We start from the raw sequence: 23,043 nt of genomic DNA, 5'->3' as shown, positions 1-23,043 counted from the left end.
AAAGAAAAGAAGAGACAGAAAGAAAGGGGCACTCATCTCCTTATAGTCCAAATGAGAAGAAGATCAGTAAGAAGTAGGTTTAATTATTTAAAGTTATAAAAATAGCACACGAAAAACTAAAGCACTGAAAATAGTGATCTACATCTCAAAAACAGAGGGGGAGAGGGATCAGGGCATGATATGAGTTAAATCTTCATGCGGCACAGAAAAAAATCAAGAGACAAAGTCTAAAGTCAAGAATTCTTTTCTATTTTTTTAAAGTCAAAAATTCTTAAAAGCAGTATAAAAATATTAGATACAGCAATCAACAAGGTGAAGATACCAAACCAAAAATAAAATCCAGAGTAGATGCCTCTGGAAAATGCAACTATTGTTTTTCATACATTACTTTACAGATTTTAAATAATTTACAACAACCTATTTCTCCTATAATTGAAAAAGTAATTATAGAAATTTTTTCTTGGGGTGCCAGGGTGGCTCACTCAGTTTAGGGTCCAACTCTGGATTTTGGCTCAGGTCAGGATCTCATGGTTCGTGAGTTTGGGCTCCACGTTAGGTTCCATGCTGACAGCACAGATCCTACTTGGGGCTGTCTTTCCCTCTCTCAAAAAATAAATAAGATTTAAAAAAAAACTTTAAAAAGCTATTTTTTCTTTAATAAAAGGAAAAATACTACCTAAAATTCCAGTGAGTTATATTTAGGAACTTTGTAAACTGAAATGTATAATAAGCCAAAATAACTCAAAATATTTTGAAAATTAAAACTGACATCTTGAGAACTTATCCTACCAAATACTAAAGTTGTTTATAAATATAATTAAAATAAGTATAACATTATTAAATTAAACAATTAAATTATGATAATTAAATAGGATATAATTAAAATTTAAGTGTATGATATTGAGTACAGAAATGAGAAATCAAGGGAATAGAACAAATACCCAGAAAACTAAAACTAAAAGACATAAGCGTGCAACAGTTGATAATATAAGCTTCATAAATCAATAGGAAAGAAATGAAATGTTTAATAAATAGTGTCAGGAAAACTGATTATTTATCTGAGGAAAATTAGATTTCACCTCATACCACAGACCAAAATAAAGATCAATTAAACTGTTAAGTGTGAAAAATAAAACATTATAAAAAAAAGATGTGCAGCCAACAGATTATTAACCTAACAAGTTACTTGGGAAAAGTATTTGCCAATGATTAAAAGTTAATGTTTTTAATATACATCTATGAAAGGTTCAAAAACATCAACAAGAAAGGCATAAAGCCATCAGGGAAAATAAATGAGCCAAAATAAATAAAAAATTAATAGAAGTACAAATGAGTAATCAACATGAGAAAATTTTTCACCTCCACTGATAAGCAAAGAAACAGATATCAAAACAAGTTATTTTACCATACCAATAGGCAAAGATTAACTAAAGCTTATTCCATGCTGAAGGGTATGTAGTATGGTCAAACAATGCTGACCAGAATGGAAAATGACATAACTTTTTTTGAAAAGCTTATTAAAATGTATCAAGAGTTTAAAAATGTATTCATATTCTTTAACCCATTAATTAAAATTTCAGACTTCTATCCTGAGAAAATAAATCAGAAGTAAATATTTACGTAAAATATTATCTATATATGATAGGAAAAAATGAAAATAATTTAAATATCCAAAAGCGATAAACTTTGGTAAAACAATATGATGGAATATTTTAATCTATTAAATTATGGTTTAAAAAAATTTTAATGACATGAGAAAATGCTTAGAATATATGTTACCAGAAAAAGAATTAAGAAATAATAAGATTAAAAAGTAATATAATATACGGGGCGCCTGGGTGGCTCAGTCGGTTAAGCCGCCGACTTCGGCTCAGGTCATGATCTCGCGATCCGTCAGTTCAAGCCCCGCGTCGGGCTCTGTGCTGACAGCTCAGAGCCTGGAGCCTGTTTCAGATTCTGTGTCTCCCTCTCTCTGACCCTCCCCCGTTCATGCTCTGTCTCTCTCTGTCTCAAAAATAAATAAACGTTAAAAAAAAAAAAATTAAAAAAAAAAGTAATATAATATATACATAGTACTTATGTGCCCAGTACAATTACATGTTAATTCATTTTATCTTCACAACACATAGGTACTATTATTATTCCCATTTTACAAATAGGGAAAGTAAGGCAAAAAAGAGACTAAATGATTTCCCCCAAGAACCACAACTAGTAAGTGACAAAGACAGAATATGAACCCCACAGGCTGGCTCCAAAGTGCTTACTTTTACCAGGTACACAATAGTGCCTCATGACATACATAACAAAATGGCAAAAATGGGATGGAAACAGAAAAAAAAACAAAACAAAACCCTACAGGAATAAAATACCAAAACATAAACAGAGGTCATAATGGGTTGTAAGATTAGAAGTGATTGGTTTCCTTCCTGGCTTCTGTATTTTCCAAATTTTCTATAGAAAGCATGTATTACTTTTATAAACCAAATAAAAATAAAAATTATTTTAAAATAAAAAAATAACATAAAGGCATGATTCAAAGCACATATGAATTGATCAACAGATGGCAGTTCTAAGCACCATCTTTTCCAGAAAGAAAAGAAATAAAAATAAGACGAAAGAAGAAGGCAAGAAAGACAGAAAGATTTGAGAAGCCTAGTAGGAACAGTTAGATGAATCCAAGATGCAAGACTGAGATGAATCAATGAACTAATACAAAACAGTAGAAAAAATCATTAACAAAACAAAACGACAACCTACTGAATGGGAAAAAATATCTGCAAGTGATATATCAGGTAAGAGGTTAGCATCCAAAATATATAAAGAACTTACACAACTCAACACCAAAAAGACAAACTATCCAATTACAAAACAGGCAGAGGACCTGAAGAGACATTTTACCAAAGAAGACATACAGATGGCCAACAGATACATGAAAAGACGTTCAACATCACTAAGCATCAGGGAAATTCAAACCAAAACCACAATGAGCTCTCACCTTACACCTGTCAAAATGGTTAGAATCAAAAAGACAAGAAACAACAAGTATTGGTAAGGATGTGAAAAAAAAAGGAATCCTTGTGCACTGTTGGTGGAAATGTAAATTGGTGCAGCCACTGAAGAACCCAGTATAGAGGTTCCTTAAAAAATTAAAAAGAGAAATACTATATGATCCAGTAATTCCACTACTGGGTAGTTACCTAAAGAAACTAAAAACACTAACTTGAAAAGATATATGCACCCCTGTCTTTACTGCAGCATTATTTAAACAGCCAAGATATGGAAGCAACCCAAGTGTCTGTCAATAGATAAACGGATAAAGGGTGGTGTGTGTGTGTGTATGTATGTATGTGTGTGTGTGTGTGTACAAATATATGTGTGTATATATATATATATACGTGTAAATATATGTGTGTGTGTGTGTGTGTATATATAAGGCAAAAACGAGAGGCAAAAAAGTATATATACACACACACACACACACACACACACACACACACATACATACACACAATGGACTATGACTCAGCCACAAAAAAGAATGAGATAGTGTCATTTGCAACAACATGGAAGACTAGAGGGTATCAAGCTAAATAAGTCAGAGAAAGACAAATACCATATGATTTGCCTAATATGTGGAATCCAAAAAACAAACTAAAAAACAAATAAAAAGCAGAAACAGGGCCATAAATACAGAGAACAAACTCATGGTTGCTAGAGGTGATGTAGGATGGGGTAATGGGTAAATGGGTGAAGGGCAGTGGGAGACACAGGCTTCCAGTTATGAACAAGTCACTGGGATAAAAGGTACAGTATAGGGCTTATAGTCAACGTATGGTACAGATGTAACTACACACACACACACACACACACACACACACACACACAATTTTATAACTGACCAAACATAAAATTGAAAAGGTCAGTACAAATGGGTAGAAAGTGATCAGTTATTATTCGAAAAGAAAAATTTAAATCTTGGATCAAACATGACAATCTATTCAACATAAACATAAATTCAACGCATTTTTTTTCCTAACTTTGAATCTAAATGCAATTGGAGCCATGTAGGTCTAATACAAAATGTCTCTCTTCTGCAGATAAATCTAAAAATCAAAAATTGTAGATTTTGCAAAAAGTGAAAAAAAACTACATAATTTTTCATACATTTTCAGTTTACACAAAGCATAGCATGCAAGCTTTAATTTTTTTTCCTAATTAAACTGATTTTCAGGGCACCTGGGTGGCTCAGTCAGCAAAGCATCAGACTTCAGTTCAGGTCATGATCTCATGGTTTGTGAGTTCAAACCCTATGTCAGGCTCTGTGCTGACAGCTCAGAGCCTGGAGCCTGCTTTAGATTCTGTGTCTCCCTCTGCCTCCCCGCTTATGCTTGCTCTCTCTCTCTCAAAAATAAACTTTAAAAAATAAATAAATAAATAAATTGGTTTTTTTAACTGATATTCAATCATACTTGTATCTTATTTTCGGATTGCAACAGTTATTTTCTAATGCACGTTTACTGTAAAAAACTTGATAAATACAGAAAACATAAAGAAAATATTCACCTACAATCCCAGCCTCAGAGATAATTACTATACAAATCTTAGTATATTCCAGACCTCTTTATAAACATATGATTTGTTATTGTTACCTTCTAGAACCTACTTCAGTCACTTTAATAGTATTTCAAAGGTACTTTCCCAGTCATTATTCTTTTATTTATTATTTTTTTGAGGGAGAGAGAGAACATACATACAAGCAGGGGAGGGGCAGAGAGGGAGGGGAACAGATGATCCAAAGCAGGCTCTGCACCGACAGGCTGACATCAGCAAGCCCAATACAGGGCTCGAACCCATGAACCATGAGATCATGACCTCAGTTGAAGTGGGACATTCAACCGACTGAGCCACCCAAATATTCCTTTAAAACAGTTTTTAATAACCACATAGTATTCCTTCATATGAACGGATCACAGTTCAATTAACCAATCTCTTGATCGGCTAAGACTTTCATTATCCAAAAGCAGCATAAAGACAGACACACTAGGAGCTCATCTCATTATTAATGAAATTTAGTAGTATTGTCACCTATCTCTCAGACCTCATGGAAGTACTGTTTGAGAGAATAATTCAAAATCTTAAAGATGCATTTTAAAACAAATGGAAAAACATACCAACTATGCTATCAAAAAAAGCTCCACGCAGATGCCAATCATTCTTATCATTTAGGAAAGTGATCATGTGCGACAATAAAACATCATTGGCTTTCTGACGTCCAAAGAATACGCACAGCCGTGTTATTCCATTTTCCATTAAGGTTTGTTTCACAATATTTTCAGGGTCACTTAGCAAAGTGACAACCTTCTGCTGGACCATTTCATGTAAGGCTTGCAGCTCTAAAAAAAAAAAAAAAAAAAAAAAAAAAAAAAGTAAAGATAGGATCCATTTTTTCCCCCAAGATACAGACCTAGTCTTCTTTCTTACTCCTTGGAGAAACAGAACGATTAACAGAAGCCACCATAAAAAGTCTATAATCACTATATGTTTCCACTGTTCAAAGCTCTGAAGGATAGATGGGAAACCGAAATATAAACTGAAGAACAACATCTGATAAGCAGATGCCACAAGCACGGTTACCATCTCACTAATGAAACATGCCTATTTTTAAGGCTCAAGGAGAAAACTATGGGAAAGCATGAAAAAGATCATACTGCCACCAATAAAGTTAACTTAACCAAGGACTTCCAAATACCAGACTGGTTAAGGATATAATCTGATGGTACAAATTAATACTTTCAGAGCATTTTTAAGGTCAGTTTATTTATTTTAGAAAGCAGAAAACACACTGCAAATCCTGCCAAGGCTTTACATGATCTGGCCACCACCTTCTTCTCCAACTCACCCTCCCCCTTTTCCTTTTCTTCTAAAATGTAAGCTCAACAAGAGGATCTTTTCTGTCTTATTCACCACTGTATATTTCTAGTGTTTAGAGCAAGCACACAATTGCCTGATACACAATTTCCTGATGTAGAGTTTATAGTTTAACAATTATCCCTTAGCTAAATGAATGAGGACAGAGGCCACTCCTGGTGCAGCTAAGGGATGTGGTGGTCTGATATGCAAAATACTATGTTCACATTAAAACAAACTTTAGATTAACTCCCAAAAAGATTTAACACCTAACTCCCTTAACTATAAAGGTCCAATTACAGGGTTATAGAATGTAGGACAGTATTATTTTCTAAGTAATTCCATGAAAAAAGTGGAGATTTCCTTTCTGATACACCTTCTGTAAGTTCAGAATTATTCCATTGCCTTCAACTGCAGATAATATATGCTGTCTAAAAATGATGCCATTCTAACAAGTAACAGAGCCATTACCATCATCTATAGCATAAAAACCTCAAAACTCGATTTCTCTAGCTTTTGTGAACCAGAAACATACTAGAACTAAGTGTATTATTTTACTTCTAAATCTTTAACTCAATAAACATTAACTAAAAGCCTGCTAAAAGCTGTATGTATATAAAGAACTTAAGACAAACTTTGACCTCAAAGAGTTTACCATCACATCTGTTCATTTAAAGTAAAAGATGTGGGTTTTGATACACAAATCAGAGATAGTATGGCATAAACACATAAACACAGTTTATGATTTGAGAATACTCAAGGTATGCTAACATACAGAGAAAAGGTTTAAATTCTTTAGCTATGATGTTTTCAATGTTTTTCTTTCATCTTTTAAGAGTTACACGATTCGGCTAGCTTTACCATTGACACAAATCAATTGTAGCTGAAAAACAACAAACTGATCATTTTCTGGTTAGATAACAGTGTATGAGAATAGGACAATCAGACACCAGGGATCTTTGCCACCTACATATATGGTATTCTTTCACCTTACATGAAAATTATGATAGTTTCTTACAACTCCACATTAGTAATTCATTATAAATAATAAGTCTGGAAAAGAAAGTCATACTACCTGTGTCATAATTTCCATTGGGATGCGTAACTTCATCTATTTCTTCACTATTTGGGTCATTTTCCATATTGAGATTTTTTAACTGTACTAATTCCAGGAATCTCAAAGCTGTTTCTGCCAGCAGAGCTATGTTTTCTATATTAAGAGAGAAATTTATTATTATAATCTCAAATCCTTATAATGTTTAACTTTTCCTTCCTGTCTTGATATAAGTAAAAATCATAAAACTCCTCTCCCTTCCATTTTTTATTTATGCCTGTGCCCCATCCTTCTTCGTCTTCCAATTTTGTGGGGGGTTGTTTTTTTTTTGTTTGTTTTGTTTTTAAGTAGGCTCCAGGCCCAGCATAGAGCCCAACACAGGGCCTGAACTCACAACCCTGAGATCAAGACCTGAGCTGAGATCAAGAGTCAGATGTTTAACCGAATGAGCCACCACCCAGGTGCCCCCATTTCTGTGCTTAACATATGATCACACCAACCAACAACTGCACTCTCTTCTTTCTTAGCAGTAAATGCCACTGAACATAAAGCTTAACTATCTTATTCAATTCTTCCTTAATTTTTAACATTACTATAAGCGAGGTGCATCTCACAAGAGTTGACATTGTGAGTGTGTCAAATGCAGTGATCACCCTCATCTTAAGAGTCCTGCTCCCCACCCCCACCAGGTTCAACACTGTTCTGAATAGAACAAAAATTTACCTCTAAATACCCAAGATGTGAATACCGTGCAATGCCTAAAGATAGGAGAATCTGGGCCATTACCCTATAGATGGGAGAATCTGGGTCATCCTCTGATAAAATGTCAAAATCCTAGATGAAATGTCCCCACTTTAATGAATGTATCTTTATTAGGAAAAGTCTCTTACTTTCCTGGGCACTTCTGAAATCTTAGTATATCTATGCCTATTTCCCCATCTAAGACACAACACACTTCATAGTTCACACAAAATACAAATCTATACCACTTCTGAATTTTAAAAGAATACTGTGAAAGAAATTCAAAAATTTATTTTAAAATTTTATAATTACTGATATGTGTGGTTTAATTATATTTGCCCATTCAAGTTCAAATAGATTTCTGGCTCTACTGGGAAAAAAAAAAAAAAAAAAAGGCAATTTTATCATGTACTAAGCCATGATGAAGGAACACTGCAAGGTACCAGCACTGACCCTGGGTTACCATGGACTCCCACTATAAAGAGCCAGAAGACCAAAGAAAAGCAGAGCTGCTTCAGAATCAAGGTACAGACCAGCAGCTCTGAGAACTGAGAAAGAATGAGACCAGATACATTTAGGTCATATTATTTAGCCTCTTCCATTCCCACTTTCCTCACTTATAAAATGAAAGTAATATAACATCTATTGTTCAAGGTGGTTGCAAGGGTTAGGTGCAAGAGATATATAAATCTTAGACTCTTAAAACCCATGTATCTTAGAATCTGGACTCTACCTTAAAATCTATGTATCTCTTGCAACCAATCCTTGCAACCTTGAGCAGTAGATGCTCTGACACACAGGGTTTTTAATAAATAGTAACTATTATTTTTATGCTATCACTATTAGTAACTGACTGTCACTATGTTAATATAGCACCTACACATCAGAACCTTAACTATTTAACACAACTGAGAACAAACTAAGACCAACAGTAGGTCACAAAACGCTAAAGATATAACTTGTTTTTAAAACTTATACATTTTTATTTAATTCTATCTAGTTCAATTATTTGTATTTGCAAAATGAATTATAAATACGCTTGTTACAAATGATAAACTAAAATATATGTATATTAAAGAAATTCTGCATTTTTTAGGCCTGACATGTACAGCTATGGAAACCAGAAACCATAAATAATAGGCAATGGATAAATATAAATAAAAATATACGTATAGGAAAAAAAAACCTCAACAAACACCAATCACTTTGTGGATGTGCCTAGAGATAAGGCCAGAGTCCAAAGACCATTTTTCATATCTTCCATTAAGATAATGACAGGCTAAGACTACAATTAATAAACCTAGTATCTTTCAAAAAAAGTAACAGTATCATCACCACATATTATGTACTATTTACAGAGACCAAAACAGAATCCCTGATTTCCAGCAGATATTAGAAATAAACTACAAATTATGTTAATGTTTCAGGGACATTTTCCACTCAAAAAAAAGTATGCAAAATTAATCTGGGGAGCTAAAAACATGAATCTGTATCACTTGATTTTATGAGTAAGAATTACAAGTAAAACAGGTGGGTGTGTGGGGCGCCTAGGTGGCTCAGTCGGTTGAGCATCAGACTTTGGCTCAGGTCATGATCTCGCAGTGAGTTCAAGCCCTGCACTGGGCTCTGTGCTGACAGCTCGGAGCCTGGGACCTGCTTCAAATTCTGTGTCTCCCTCTCTCTATCCCTCCCCTGCCATGCTCTCTCTCAAAAATAAAATAAACATTACAAAAAATTTAAAAAACAACAACCATGTGGGAGTGTTATAACCTCATCACAAAGAAGTCACACACCTTAATTAAGCACTATAGTAAAGGACCTTAAAATTCAGTAATAGGCTAAGTTTTTTCAACATCAAATTATCCAGCAAAAATTGTCTTTTGCAACAGCAATAGACCTGTATCCTAAAGCTGATATTCAAACTAGCAGATCTGTTGAGAGAAATTTTATAAAGGCCTAAAGACACTAGATCAGAGCACATACTTGTAAACATCAGTCTTACTCCCAATTAAATGTAGTATACCCAGTAAAATCGTAAGATTCTGCATTATATACTTTCACTTGATAATTCTGATCAAAAAAAGAATACACACAAAAGTTGAGTCCCAGGAAGAGATCAGCTATAAAAATTATTACACTGTACACAAACAGTTCAAGGACCACAATGCACCCTTGGAATTCCCAAAGAAATCAGAGAAATAAGACGTATTAGAGTCACTAACTTCAAAAACATGAGCGGCTATTTCTTGGACAATAAACTCTTACCAGCATAGGCTAGTCTAACAATAGTAGCATCATCTTGGGCTAAGTGGGCTATGCCTGGCAGAATATATTCCGGATAGATATTGACATCATTTCGAGGAACCTCTTTGACAAGGGCAAGAACTTTGGTCAATGTCCTCAAGGCTTCAGCCCTCACTCTAGGAACAGAGTCATTGCTAAAATGCAAAAGATATGGAGTAATACGGTCCAAAAGAATTTCTACACTTAATCTTGGGGCCAAATGGAGAATAAGTTCCAAAGCAGCAAGTTTGGAATCGCAGTATTTAAGGGTCTGCAGACAAGATGTTATAACAGACACCAAGATAACCAGCCCATTTTCCTTAGGCTCTCCTTCTGCTTTTTCCGGCAGATCATGTCCACAGAGATTGTGAATAATGTTGCCCAAATCCTTCCGTATAACCAGAATGCGCTCATCGGCAGAAAGAAATGTTTCCTTGGCAAACTGGGCCATGTAGGGCTGAAGGAAAGTGTAAAATATTTCAGGAAAGGCATTGCCACGCTGCTGCTTTAGGTAATCTTCTGCCCCTAAACGTTTATCTGGCTCACGATGAATCATCTGAGTTACCTACACCAAGGAGAGAAAAGGAGTAAAAAACAGATTTGAGAACAGCAGATTAAATCAGATGACAGCTACAAGGGCAACTTACACATGACATAAAGGACTTCTGAGGTAATTCAGACTCTTCACCATCTTTGCCTTTCAAACTACTTTCAGAACCTGACTGTAATATATGATCTACAACCATCCTACCAAGCAACGGGAAATTATGTAGTAATGTATCACAGATAGCCCAGACACACAGAGGAGATATACCCTGTTCAGCATTCCCTGTTTATTAAGACAGGGAAGTAATACATTGGTGCCCACAACTCAAGGATTCCTAAAACATTTCTGAGCAGGAAATACCACTGAGAATCTGAGAAAAACAATGGGTTTTTCTCTAGAAAAAAAAATGTATACACAATATTTTTACATACAAAATTATACACAATCTGAAAAGAATAAAAGAACCACTAAAATCTATTTACATATCAGAGTTCTGATTTAAAGTCTTAATACCACAAGCCCAAGGGAATATATGGTTTCAGCGTAGCTCTAGACTCTGGTCAAAAAGGGGATAAATGAGTCAAACTTTTCAAGCAATATAAAAAAGCTGTTAAATCCTACAAACACGGGAAATGATATACCTAACTTGAGCTTATCATATGTTTTCTGGTGTCTTAGAGAAATAATTTCTCTCAATATACAGAGAGCACAGTTTTATTTTTCCTAGACCCTCATACTCAGGCATTATTTAAATGCTCAAAATACCATAAAAATATATCTAGTTATTTGAGCTTTCTGTTTCTTTGTAAATAGGAACCTAGCATTGAACTTGCAGGGAATCAAATGCACTATAAATATTAGGAAAAGTGACTTGACAGAATTCCTTTCACATTCAGATTAAGCCTTAAAGATTAGCCAAATTCACTCCTTTCAGAGTTAAGAAAACACAGGCCCAAATTCAGGAAGTCACTTAGCCAATGTAACATGACACATGAGTGACGTACCCAAAGACAGAACAGCCAGGGCAGTTTTCACTGAAAATGAGCTAAACTGGCTTCCTTTAAAACATCTTATTTTTCATACTTGCCATTTGTAAGAGAAATTAAAATGTATTCTATATCCCCTACCTTACTATAGAATATTTTAAATATACTATGAACTTTCCATGACTGAGAGTCATCATCACAAGCCTCAGTTACTGTACTGATGTAATAAAGATCCCCTCAAACAGTTAAGGTGAATAAACGGCTTATGTAACCTCCCACAGAAGTCCTCGTATCTGTTCTGCTATACTAATTAGTGATTCTATAGCTTTACCTTCCAGAACAGCTTTGAGGGTCAAGGGAGGCATACCAAGCTAGGTGCTTCTATATGAAATGGCGTTATCCTACTGCATTATATTCAAGTTGATGTTTCCTGTCTCTTTCATTTTAGATATATGCCTTCTTCATTTCTTACTAGCAAGTTCTATCCTAGACAACATCTCTAACCCCCAGGCACCTCCTTCCAAATCTATCCAAAGCAGAGCTATAGACGTGTGTGTATGTATAAAATTATGTGTGTTTATATACATATGAAATTAGCCACATGAGCTCTGGGGCACCTGGGTGGCTCAATCGGTTAGGCATCTGCCTCAGTTTCGGCTCAGGTCATGATCTCACAGTTTCATGAGTTCGAGCCCCACCTCAGGCTCTGTGCTAGCAGCACTGAGCCTGCTTGGGATTCCCTCTCTCTCCCTCTCTCTCTACCTCTCCCCACCTGCTCTGTTCCTGACTCTCTCAAAATAAATAAATAAACTTTAAAATAAATAAAATAAAATTAAAATAAAATAAAACAAAATAAAAATAAAATAAAATAAAAGCCAAATGAGCTCTATGCCTAAAAAAGAGAAAAATATTATACATTTCCCCCTAACAAACAAAAATAGGCTGTTTGGCAGGGGCGCCTGGGTGGCTCGGTTGGTTAAACATCCACCTTTGGTTCAGGTCATGATCTCAAAGTCCGTGAGTTCGAGCCCCGCACCGGGCTCTGTGCTGACAGCTCAGAGCCTGGAGCCTGCTTTGGATTCTGTGTTTTCCTCTCTCTCTCTCCCCTTCCCTCGCTTGTGTTCTCTCTCACTCTCAAAAACAAAGAAACATTAAAAAAAAAATAGGCTATTCATAATAGTCTATGCTTTATTGCTTTGCTCCAAATTCATAAAACTCCAGAGAGCTATCTAATGCAAAAGTGAGAACATAATTCTATTAAAACTTAATGGAGAATACTTGTTGCATAGTTACCAATTCTCTGATACTGCGATCTTCAATTTTATTTAGTACTTGTTCTGGGAAAAATTGTCCATTTCTGTAAGCCAGAAGTTGAGAAAGATCAAACAGCGGTACACCTTCTGTAAAAAGCTCAGCTATAACACAACCTGAAAAACAGCAGATACAATTCCATTAAAAATGCAATGCAAGATACTTGTAATATAGATCAAGAATTCAGAATATTTGTAAAACTCAAAATGCAAAACTCAAAGTAAACTGAATTAAAAATTTTAATGCAATATACAACTATAGTCAAGTAAGACAGGGAAAATGTCTACTGCCTTGTATCAGTTTCTAAAAGTTTAAAGTCAAAAGAAGCCCACAGAATTTTTCTCGGTCTTAAAAAAAATAAAATAAAATTACTTCCTAGCTCTCTCACTTAAAATGAATACGTTTGTATATTATACACACATATACTTAGAGACAGAGTACAAGCCACAAGGAATACGATGTTTCTTTAAAGTATGGACTTGCAGACATTAAGTTCAGAAGGAACTGAGAAGTCATATCTGACCACTCATTTTTTCACCTCAAACAAAAAGTTATTAAGTGTCTACTATACACTAGCAGTGCATATAACAGATAAAATCCTTGCCCTCATGAAGCTTTCATTCTAGGAAGAAAGACATAAAATAAACTAGTGAACAAACATGAGAAGAGTGCTACAAAGTACAGCTCCAAGACTAGAGAGGGAGAAAGAGAACCCAATCATTTTGCACTTACACAATCTTCAAACAAGTAATAAAAAAAAAAATGTATCTACATTCCCAAAAGGACAAAGCAGTTTCACTCAATCATACGACTGCATTTCATGAGCCTGAAAGATATCCTTAAATAACCTTAGCTCACCAACTCTGCATTTGCTGGTCCCTCTGCCTGGAATGCTACTCCCCCAAAAATCCACCTGGCTTACACCTCCTCTTCCTTCAGATCTCTCATCAAATGTCATTTAGGAGATTAGCAGTACATACACTACCCCATACTTCTTGCCTGACGCGTTCCCTTTTCCCTTTCCCTGTTTCTCCCCACAGTACCAACTGATAAATTAAATATATTACTTATTTATTTTCTTTATTGTCTGTATACCCACTAGAATGTAAACTCCATGAGGAAGGGATTTTTGTCTATTTTGCTCACTAAAAAATTTCCAGGAACTAAAACAGTTCCTGATACATAATAAACACTCAATAAATTTCTAATTTTTTCCTGTACAGTGTCAAGATTTAGAATAAAAGACTTAAAATAGCTATTAAAAACACCATAAGCAAGAAGGAAAATAGAAGACCAGACCAACACTAACAAAACAATGGGATCTAACACAGACATCAAAAGAATATCTCACAACAGCAGAATACAAATTCTTCTCAGGGACACATGGAAGTGTGTGTAATATAGTCCAGATTAGACTATATGCTAGGTCATAAAACAAACCTCAGTAAGTTTTAAAGGACTGAAATCATACAAATCATGTCCTTCAAATGACAATGGAATGAGATAAAAAATCAGTAACAGAAAAAGCTTGAAAAATTCGAAACTCTGTAGAAATTAACACATTCCCAAATAACCAATGAATCAAAGGGAAATTAGAAAAATACTTTGGATTAATGAAAATGAAAACACAACATAAACATATAGGATGAAATTAACAACTCAGTAAAGAACAGATGTTGGTGAGGATGCGGATAAAGGGGAACTCTTTTGCACTGCTGGTAGGAATGCAAACTGGTGCAGCCACTCTGGAAAACAGTATGGAGGTTCCTCAAAAAAGTTAAAAACACTAAGTTTTTAATTAATTACAATTGAATTACTAGATATTTACCCAAAAGATAAAAAAATGCTGATTCAAAGAGGCACATGCACCCCAAAGTTTATAACAGTGCTATCAACAATAGCCAAATATGGACAGAACCCAAATGTCCACTGGATAAAGAAGATGTGGTGTGTATATTTATTTATACACACACACACACACACACACACACACACACACACACACAATGGAATACTACTTGATCAAAAAGAATGAAATCTTGCCATTTGCACAACGTGGATGGAACTACAGAGTATTATACTAAGCAAAATAAACCAGTCAGAGAAAGACAGGTGTCATATGATTTCACTCATGTGGAATTTGAGAAACAACAGATGAACATAGAGGAAGGGAAGGTAAAATAAGATAAAAACAGAGAGGGAGGCAAACCATAAGAGACTCTTAAATACAGAGAACAAATTGAGGGTTGCTGGAGGGGAGGTGGGTGGGGGGATGGGCTAAATGGGTGATGGGCATTAAGGAGGGCATTTTTTTTTTAATTTTTTTTTTCAATATATGAAATTTATTGTCAAATTGGTTTCCATACAACACCCAGTGCTCATCCCAAAAGGTGCCCTCCTCAATACCCATCACCCACCCTCCCCTCCCTCCCACCCCCCATCAACCCTCAATTTGTTCTCAGTTTTTAAGAGTCTCTTATGCTTTGGCTCTCTCCCACTCTAACCTCTTTTTTTTTTTTTTCCTTCCCCTCCTCCATGGGTTTCTGTTAAGTTTCTCAGGATCCACATATGAGTGAAAACATATGGTATCTGTCTTTCTCTGCCTGACTTATTTCACTTAGCATAACACTCTCCAGTTCCAACCACGTTGCTACAAAAGGCCATATTTCGTTCTTTCTCATTGCCATGTAGTAAGGGAGGGCATTTTTGAGATGAGCACCAGGTGTCATATGTAAGAGATGAATCACTGGGTTCTACTCCTGAAGCCAAGACTACACTGTATGTTAACTAACTTGAATTCAAATAATAATAAAAAAAAAACATACAGGATGCAATAAAACAGTATTTAGAGGAAATATGCAGCTATAAACACCTATGGTAAAAAAGACAGCAAAACAATAACCTAACCTTAAGAAACAAGAAAATTAAACTAACCAAAGTAAACAGAAGGAAAGGAATAATAAATACTTTGGCACAGAAATTTGTGAAACAGAGAATAAAAAACAATGGAGAACACCAACAAAGTCAAAGGTTGGTGCTTTGAAAAGCTCAACAAAATTGACAAAACTCTTACAAAGAAGACAAATATCTCAAACTACTAAAATCAGGCAAAAAAAAAGGGGGGGAACATACTACCAACCTTACAGAAATGAAAAAGAACTATATTTTGAACAACTATATGCCAACAAATTAGATAACCTAAATTAAATGGACAGATTCAAAAAAAAAAATAATAAATAAATAAATAAATGGACAGATTCCTGGAAAGATACAGATTATCAAAGCTGACTCAAAAAGAAACAGAAAATCTGAATAGACCTTCTAGTCAAGAAATTGAATTAATAATAAACTTTCCACAAAAGAAAAGCCTCAGACAAGATGCCTTAAAAGAGGCTTCACAGTCTATCAAATATTAAAATTCTTACCCATTCTTGACAAATTGTCCCCCCAAAAACAGGAGAAGAGGGAACACTTCTCAATACAGAATTACCCTGGTACCAAATCAAAGACATTACAAGAAAAGAACACTATAGACCAACATTTCCAATGAATACAGACACAAAAATCCCCCCCCCAAATGCTAACAAGTCCATACGAATAATTAAAAAAAAAAAAAAAAAAAAAAGGAAAGGAAAGAGAAGACACCTGAGCATGTTAGAATGCTGAGCGCCTACTGGTAAATGTGAAGGAAGTGCTGGAGTTGGAAAATCATCATTTACAACCGTCAAGTAAAGACAAGATCAGGCAAGCATCATCAATAGATGCCAAATCAAGAAGTTGTGATGACTGGCAGTGTATTTGCATGGTCTTAAAAGTTTCTTCCCACAGGCTGCTTATTAGCTGCAAGGGACTAAAAAAACCAAAAAACAAAAAACAAAAAAACAGAAAGTAGCAACAGAGAGGAGAATCAGGCAAGACCTTGACCAGGTGATCAAAATTAACATCACCAACAAACACCATTTGCCCCTTGATGTGATACTGTGAGATGCATCATCACATATATAGTATACTACTGAGAATGAATAACCTCAATCTATTCAAAAGGAAAAATCACACAAACCCCAAATGAGGTACATTCTATTAAAAAACAAAGAGGTGGAGGTGCATGAGTGCACACAAGCGCACACACACACACACACACACACACACAAAATGCAGGTAAAAGCCAGTGAAAACTAAATAAGACCTTTATATAGTTAGCAGTAATGCTCCAGTGTCAATTTCGGATTTTGATGTGGCACTACAGTCATATACGGTATCACTAGTGGGGGAAGCTGGGAGAAGCATTTTTCACTATTTTTCCAACTTCTATTGTTTAAGATAAAAAGTATAAAAATAATTTTTAAAAATTTAAGAGGAGATGTATTCTTCAAAAAATGTCAATGTCATGCTGACAAAAAAAAGGCTGTGCAAATGTTCCACACTGGAGTGACTGGGTGCCTCAGTCAGTTAAGTATCCAACTCTTGATTTTGGCTCAGGTCATGATCTCAGAGTCCCACATCAGGCTTCACCCTGACAGTGCAAAGCCTGCTTGAGATTGTCTCTCTCCATCTCTCTCTCAAAATAAACAAACATTTAAAAAAAAAAAAAATGGTCCACATCAAAAAAGAAGCTAAAGAAACATGACAACTAAATACAATACCAAACCCTAGACTGGGTCCTGTCTTGGAGCAGTTAAAATTCTATAAGGGACAATACTGGGTCAAAAACAAAATTAGAATTAAAACTGTAAATTATTTATCAATGTTAAATTTGCTGCAGTTCATAACTGCAACACACAATTACATAAGCGTTGTGTTAGGAAACTAGTATCTTAGGAAATACATACTGAAGTATCTAGAGGTAAAGGGCCATGATGTACAGAACTTAGGAAAAAAATCATGGGGGGTGGGGCGGGGCAGGAGTGCAAAAATAATGTACAAGTAATAAAGCAAGTGGAGCAAAATGTTAACAAATGAATCTGGGGATTCTATGTACTATTTTTATTTTTTCAAGTTTTTCAAGTTTGTAAGTTTGAAATAATTTCCAAATAGTCAGAAAGAGAAAGAAACATAGCTATGTTTCACTATTTACAACTGAATTGTCTCCCCACACCCCAAAATTCATATATTTAAGCCCTAACACCCAGTACCTGAACCTAACTAAATACAGGTGATAGGGCCTTTAAAGAGGTAATTCAAGTTAAATGATGGGGCTCTAGTCATTTTGACTGGTGTCCTTATAAGATGTACCAGGGAAGAGTCCATATGAGTACACAGTGAGAATGTAGCCATCTGCAACACGGGAGAGTGGCTTCAGGAGAAATCAATCCTGCTGGCACCTTGATCTTGGACTTCCAGCCTCCAGCGCTGGAAAAAGATAAACTCTTGTTTAAGCTACAAAGGCTGGGGTATTTTGTCATGACAGCCCCAGCAGACTAATACAGAGTTGAATACAGGACTTTTTTCTTGCAATTTTTAGAACGTTGTTCTGGAATAGGTGTTATTAGGTGGTATTTCCCTATGGAACAAATTGTTCAAGGTGTTTTTATCAACACTAAGTGCTTATAATTCAGATATTAGCTCAAATGTTACCTTCTTAGAGAGGTCTTTTCAGACCATTTTATCTAAAGTAGTCTCCTACCAGCCCTTGTCATTAACACTTAGAAGTCCAACTTTTGTCACACTCTTATCACTGATAAAAATTAACTTCCTTACTTGTTTATTCTCTCTCCTCCACTAGAACGTTTTCTGCTCCTTAAGGGCAAAAAAATTGTCAGTCTTATCCACAGCCATACTCCCAACATCTTTACAACAGTGTCTCATACATAATAAACACAGAATGCTCAAATATTTGTCAAGCATATGAATGAAAGATCTCCAGGAAAAAGGCTCTGCCCGTTTATATGACCAGAGAATATATACTATTCTCCTAAACTAGCAGCCAGGAACCATGGATATGCATCAAGATGGGGGAAAGTTAACATTTAAAACCCGAGCTGTAGGAGGTGGACACATCCCACCCACCTCTTTCAAAGAAATGAAAGGGTGTATCTTCAACCAAAACAGCATAGGACTCTAGCCTGGAAAAACAAATACTGAGTAAGAATTCTGTTGAAGTTTATGGAACTATAATGCACACAGAAAGGATAAATATACACATCTCATCGACCCTTGAAATTTTAAAACAAACTTCCAGTTAAAAGTCACAGGAATATAATATGTGCCAATCACACCTCATTTTCTTTTTAAAAAGCCTATATCAAAATAAATAATTTTTTAAAAAAATTTTAAGTCTGCAAGTGATGCCAAGGTCAAAACGTGATCACATTTCTACGCTAAAAGAGTCCTATTTACAGAATACTTAGTAAGTTTAAAATGTAAAAATGGTTCAAAATTTAGATAAATTCACTGACCAAAAACTTTGGGACTCTGATGAATTACATTTCTAATCTTGTTATACTTACAGCGTAGAGGCTAACTCTATCTTATCCAAAACACCCCCCTTGGTATTACCTTGGGACACAGATTAGTGAGTGTACCAACACGGGTATAATTCTGTGTAACAACTCTTATTCAATCCCCTCAATGAAATACACTTACTCATTAATTATGTTACCTTTCCTAAGTAATCTAAAAAACAGTTCAATTTAAGTTTTCTCTGCGGCAAACCTACAGGTGGGAAAAAGATTAAACCCAACCTTTGCAAAACTTAAAATGGCACTGATACCAGAGTTCACATGGTATTCCCCAGGATACCATCTTCAGCCCATTTCTCTTCCTAAAAATTCACAGATAATCTGAAATCCATGGCCTGGCTTCAAGTGGTCTGTGTATGATATTAATGCACGGTACTCTCCTCTAGAGAAGGAGGCCACTGATTTCATCAAATTACTTAAGGGGATCCCCCAAAAAGCTTAAGAATCACTTCTTTACAAACTCTCCCTCATTACAAATCCATTCCCTTGACTACAATTACTACCTATTTCCTGGTAGTATCTCCACCTCTATCCCAAATCTCTATGCACCAAACCTTTATTATAATCAACTGTCTGTTGTACATCTTCTCCTGGATATCCCCCAGGCACCTTCAACTCAATATATCTAAGAGACTTCATCATGTTCTCATCCCCTCTACCTGTTCTTCCTCCTATGCCTCCAATGTCAGTGACCATCACCCATCATCCATCACCCGGCATCCACCCAGTTTCCCAAGCTAGAGTGAAAGAAGTGTTCTTGACTTTACTCCCCCATCAATCACCAAGTCCTAACAATTCTACCTACTATCTCTGAAGCATTATTCTTCACCACTCTCTCTCCAATTCTGTCACAACTTCAAGCCAGTCAGGGTCTCGTCTTATCTGGACGGTGGTAGTTTACTTCTAGCTGGTTTTCTGGGCTCCAGGGTAGCTCCCCTGCAACCCATTTTCCATCCCATTTACCAAAGATACATATCTGATAATATCCCTGTAGGCTAGCAGGGGCCTGCCGGACCCTTTCTGATCTGGGGCTTGTTTACCTCACACTCTATACTTTATGTTCCAGATAAACTACTTCAAGTGTCCTAATAAATCAGTGCATCATGCTCTGGTCTCCAAGACTTTGTATAAGCAACACCCTCTGCCTGAAACAAACTACCCTTACCATAGCTAGCTCCCAATCATCTTTCAGGTCTCAGTTTAAGTATCATCCTTCCAATAAAGAGGCCTTTCCTGATCCTGCCTCTCTATCCATCAATACCATGGAGACTAATTTAAATATTTATAGGTTCCTGTAATAGCACCTGGTGCTTATCACCACCATAGCAAATCACACTGCACTAAAGTGTCCTTTTCCAATAACGCATCTATCTCCCCATTAAACGTAAACACCTTGAGAGACAGAACTATTCATCTGTCTCCAGTGCCTAAGACAGTGCCTGGGGGCACCTGGCAGGCTTGGTAGGTAGAGCATGTGACTCTTGATCTCAGGGTCGTGAATTCAAGCAATGTTGTGGATAGACTTTAAAAAAAAAAAAAAAAAAAAGACAGTGCCTGATACAAACAGAAGAATTCAAATATTTCTTAAATATTTGAATGAACCACTCTGCATTTCATAGGCATTTAAACATGTCCAATGAAAGACTGCTGTATCTATCTGAATAGTGTATGAGGTACCAAGAAATTAATTTTTCAACATATGGGATTTTTAAAAAGCTACATTTAGATGTTCAAGAGTTAAAATATACACACATCCCCCCCTTGGCAAATCTGACCAATTCAAATACCTGCTGAAAAGATGTCCATTGCCCGCTTCAACTCTCCTCTTGTTCTCTGATTACTATTCAAGTCTACAAGTGGAGTTGAAGGATCTCTCATATATTCTAACTCAGTGGCAAACAATCCACCATCAACAAAACGTTCAGGAGCAATGTAACAAGTTCTCCTCCGTGAAGTGTCAAAGAAATAGTTGAAATCTGCGGGGTTGTCCTCTGGAAGATAAGTGGGCTTAAAACTGGCAAAATCAGTTAGAAGGACCCAATTCCAACTGGTAACCATTACATTCTCAGTCTTGATGTCCCCATGACGGACCCCAGATTTGTGTGCTTGGTCCACAGCTGTTAGGATCTGGAAAGCAATCCAACGCTTCTCTATATTATTTAAGAACGGACGAGTACTGATGCGATCATAGAGGTTGTCTCGCACATACTGCCTAAAGAGCATGGCTGCTTTCTCAGATGCTTTTTCTGCTGCTTTCTGAAAAGGGAGACAGTTCTGTGCAGAATGAAGCCTGATTTTCAGTTCCTCCAGCTCTTGTTTATAGCTGGTTAAAGGCAACGTAGGATCCTGAATTGCAAAGACCTTCACAACCACTAGGCCTTCTCGGTGCTTTGCTCGAGCAACTTTAAAAAACCGAGTGCTCCCCAGGCTCTTATCATATTCAAAGTCATGGATGTCTGAGAAATAACTCTCCACAGAAAGGATCTGGGAAGGAGCAATGCCAGCGAGCTGATTTCCCATGATGGCAGCAAGCACCTCCGGGTCAGTAAGTCAGGATACAGCTCCTATTAAAAAAAAAAAAAAAAAAAAAAAAAGAAAGAAAGAGAGAGAGAGAGAAAGAGAGAAAGAAAGAAAGAAAGAGAAAAAGAAGAAAAGAAATAAGCAATGAAACACCATTGTTTATGTATTCTCTTCCTAAAAGACAGATGCACTCACTATATTTCTCTTCCACTGAGAGCACCGTATCTAGTGTCGCAGGCAGTCTCTAAATTTTAGACACATTTATCTAAAAAGATCTTGTTGTTTTATGTTGTCCTTCCAGAACCTGAGCTATATCTAAATAGACCTCTTCAATATTAAGCTGAAAATGTTAGAATGTGCATTTTCTGCTTTTTAAATTTAAAAATTAATGAGCCTTTACTCTGTGTTCAGCATTGTGCTTGGGGCTATGAAGGTCACAACAGGACTATATGAGACAGTCTTTGTCCAAGAAGAACCTGGAGTCTTGGATGTAAGACGCAAACACATTAAAAACTTAAGACTAAAAATCGCCTAATACAAATAGATTTACTGAACTCCTCAAAGACCAACCTAAGATCCCCAAAAATCAGTAACTCCTGGGCCCTTCCAGTCTAATTCCAGTGTTTCTTCCCACGAGCAAACAGAAGGCATAAAGTTGTCTCATGGGCAACAACAGGGAAGAACCCTCGGCAAAGATGTTAAAGAAAAGTAAACCGAAATACACACTTGCCAAACGAACCCAGGGTTCTCCTAGCTCGTATTTTGCAGGAAATAAAAGACACACATACACACACGGCCATGCGCACATATAAATATTTACCCCAGGACTCTGTAAAGTGTCACAAGTTGGTCACTAGCTCACACTGAGGTCATGACGGGTCACTTCAGGGTCTGAGATTGGGGGTCAGCAGCCGGGCAAGTCTTCGGTATGAAGGATCTTCCTTCAAAAGCAGGAGGTGGGGCGTTGGGGGAGGGACGCCAAAAAATGCCAATCTCCAGAAACCACGGTGGCCCGCAGCGGAGAAGGGGGAACGTGCCGCAGATGAACGAAGCCAAGCTGAAGCGATTCCACAGATACCCCGGGAGTTGCCCCCGCCAGCCCCCTACTCTGCCCGGGGAGCCACGCGTTCCTGGGCCTCGCCTTCCCCTCGTGCGGATCTCCGGACCTTCGAAGGCCTCTAGACTCCTGGAGGGCCTCACCACCAGGAGGGGAGGTGGGACTCGGGATAGAACGGG

At 36.4% G+C, this 23,043-nt stretch overlaps 1 protein-coding gene across 3 annotated transcripts in view; it reads right to left on the bottom strand.

The window, feature by feature from the left end:
- Nucleotides 1–22,768, bottom strand: part of PIK3R4 (phosphoinositide-3-kinase regulatory subunit 4) — a 74,560-nt gene extending 51,792 nt beyond the window's left edge. For all 3 annotated transcript variants that reach the window (XM_003992127.5, XM_045037597.1, XR_006585503.1), the window contains exons 1-6: nucleotides 22,628–22,768; nucleotides 21,075–21,851; nucleotides 12,812–12,945; nucleotides 9,968–10,550; nucleotides 6,983–7,117; nucleotides 5,172–5,393 (exon numbers count right to left, since the gene is read on the bottom strand). In XM_003992127.5, the coding sequence (XP_003992176.2) occupies nucleotides 5,172–5,393; nucleotides 6,983–7,117; nucleotides 9,968–10,550; nucleotides 12,812–12,945; nucleotides 21,075–21,807 (1,807 nt within the window). In that variant the 5' untranslated portion in view covers nucleotides 21,808–21,851; nucleotides 22,628–22,768. The remainder of the gene's footprint in view (nucleotides 1–5,171; nucleotides 5,394–6,982; nucleotides 7,118–9,967; nucleotides 10,551–12,811; nucleotides 12,946–21,074; nucleotides 21,852–22,627) is intronic.
- Between the last annotated feature and the right edge of the window lie 275 nt (nucleotides 22,769–23,043).

This window comes from Felis catus, chromosome C2 (assembly GCF_018350175.1).
Source record: "Felis catus isolate Fca126 chromosome C2, F.catus_Fca126_mat1.0, whole genome shotgun sequence".
Taxonomy (NCBI): Eukaryota; Metazoa; Chordata; class Mammalia; order Carnivora; family Felidae; genus Felis; species Felis catus.
Note: the sequence above shows the minus strand (reverse complement) of the source record. Positions and strands in the feature narration are given on the sequence as shown.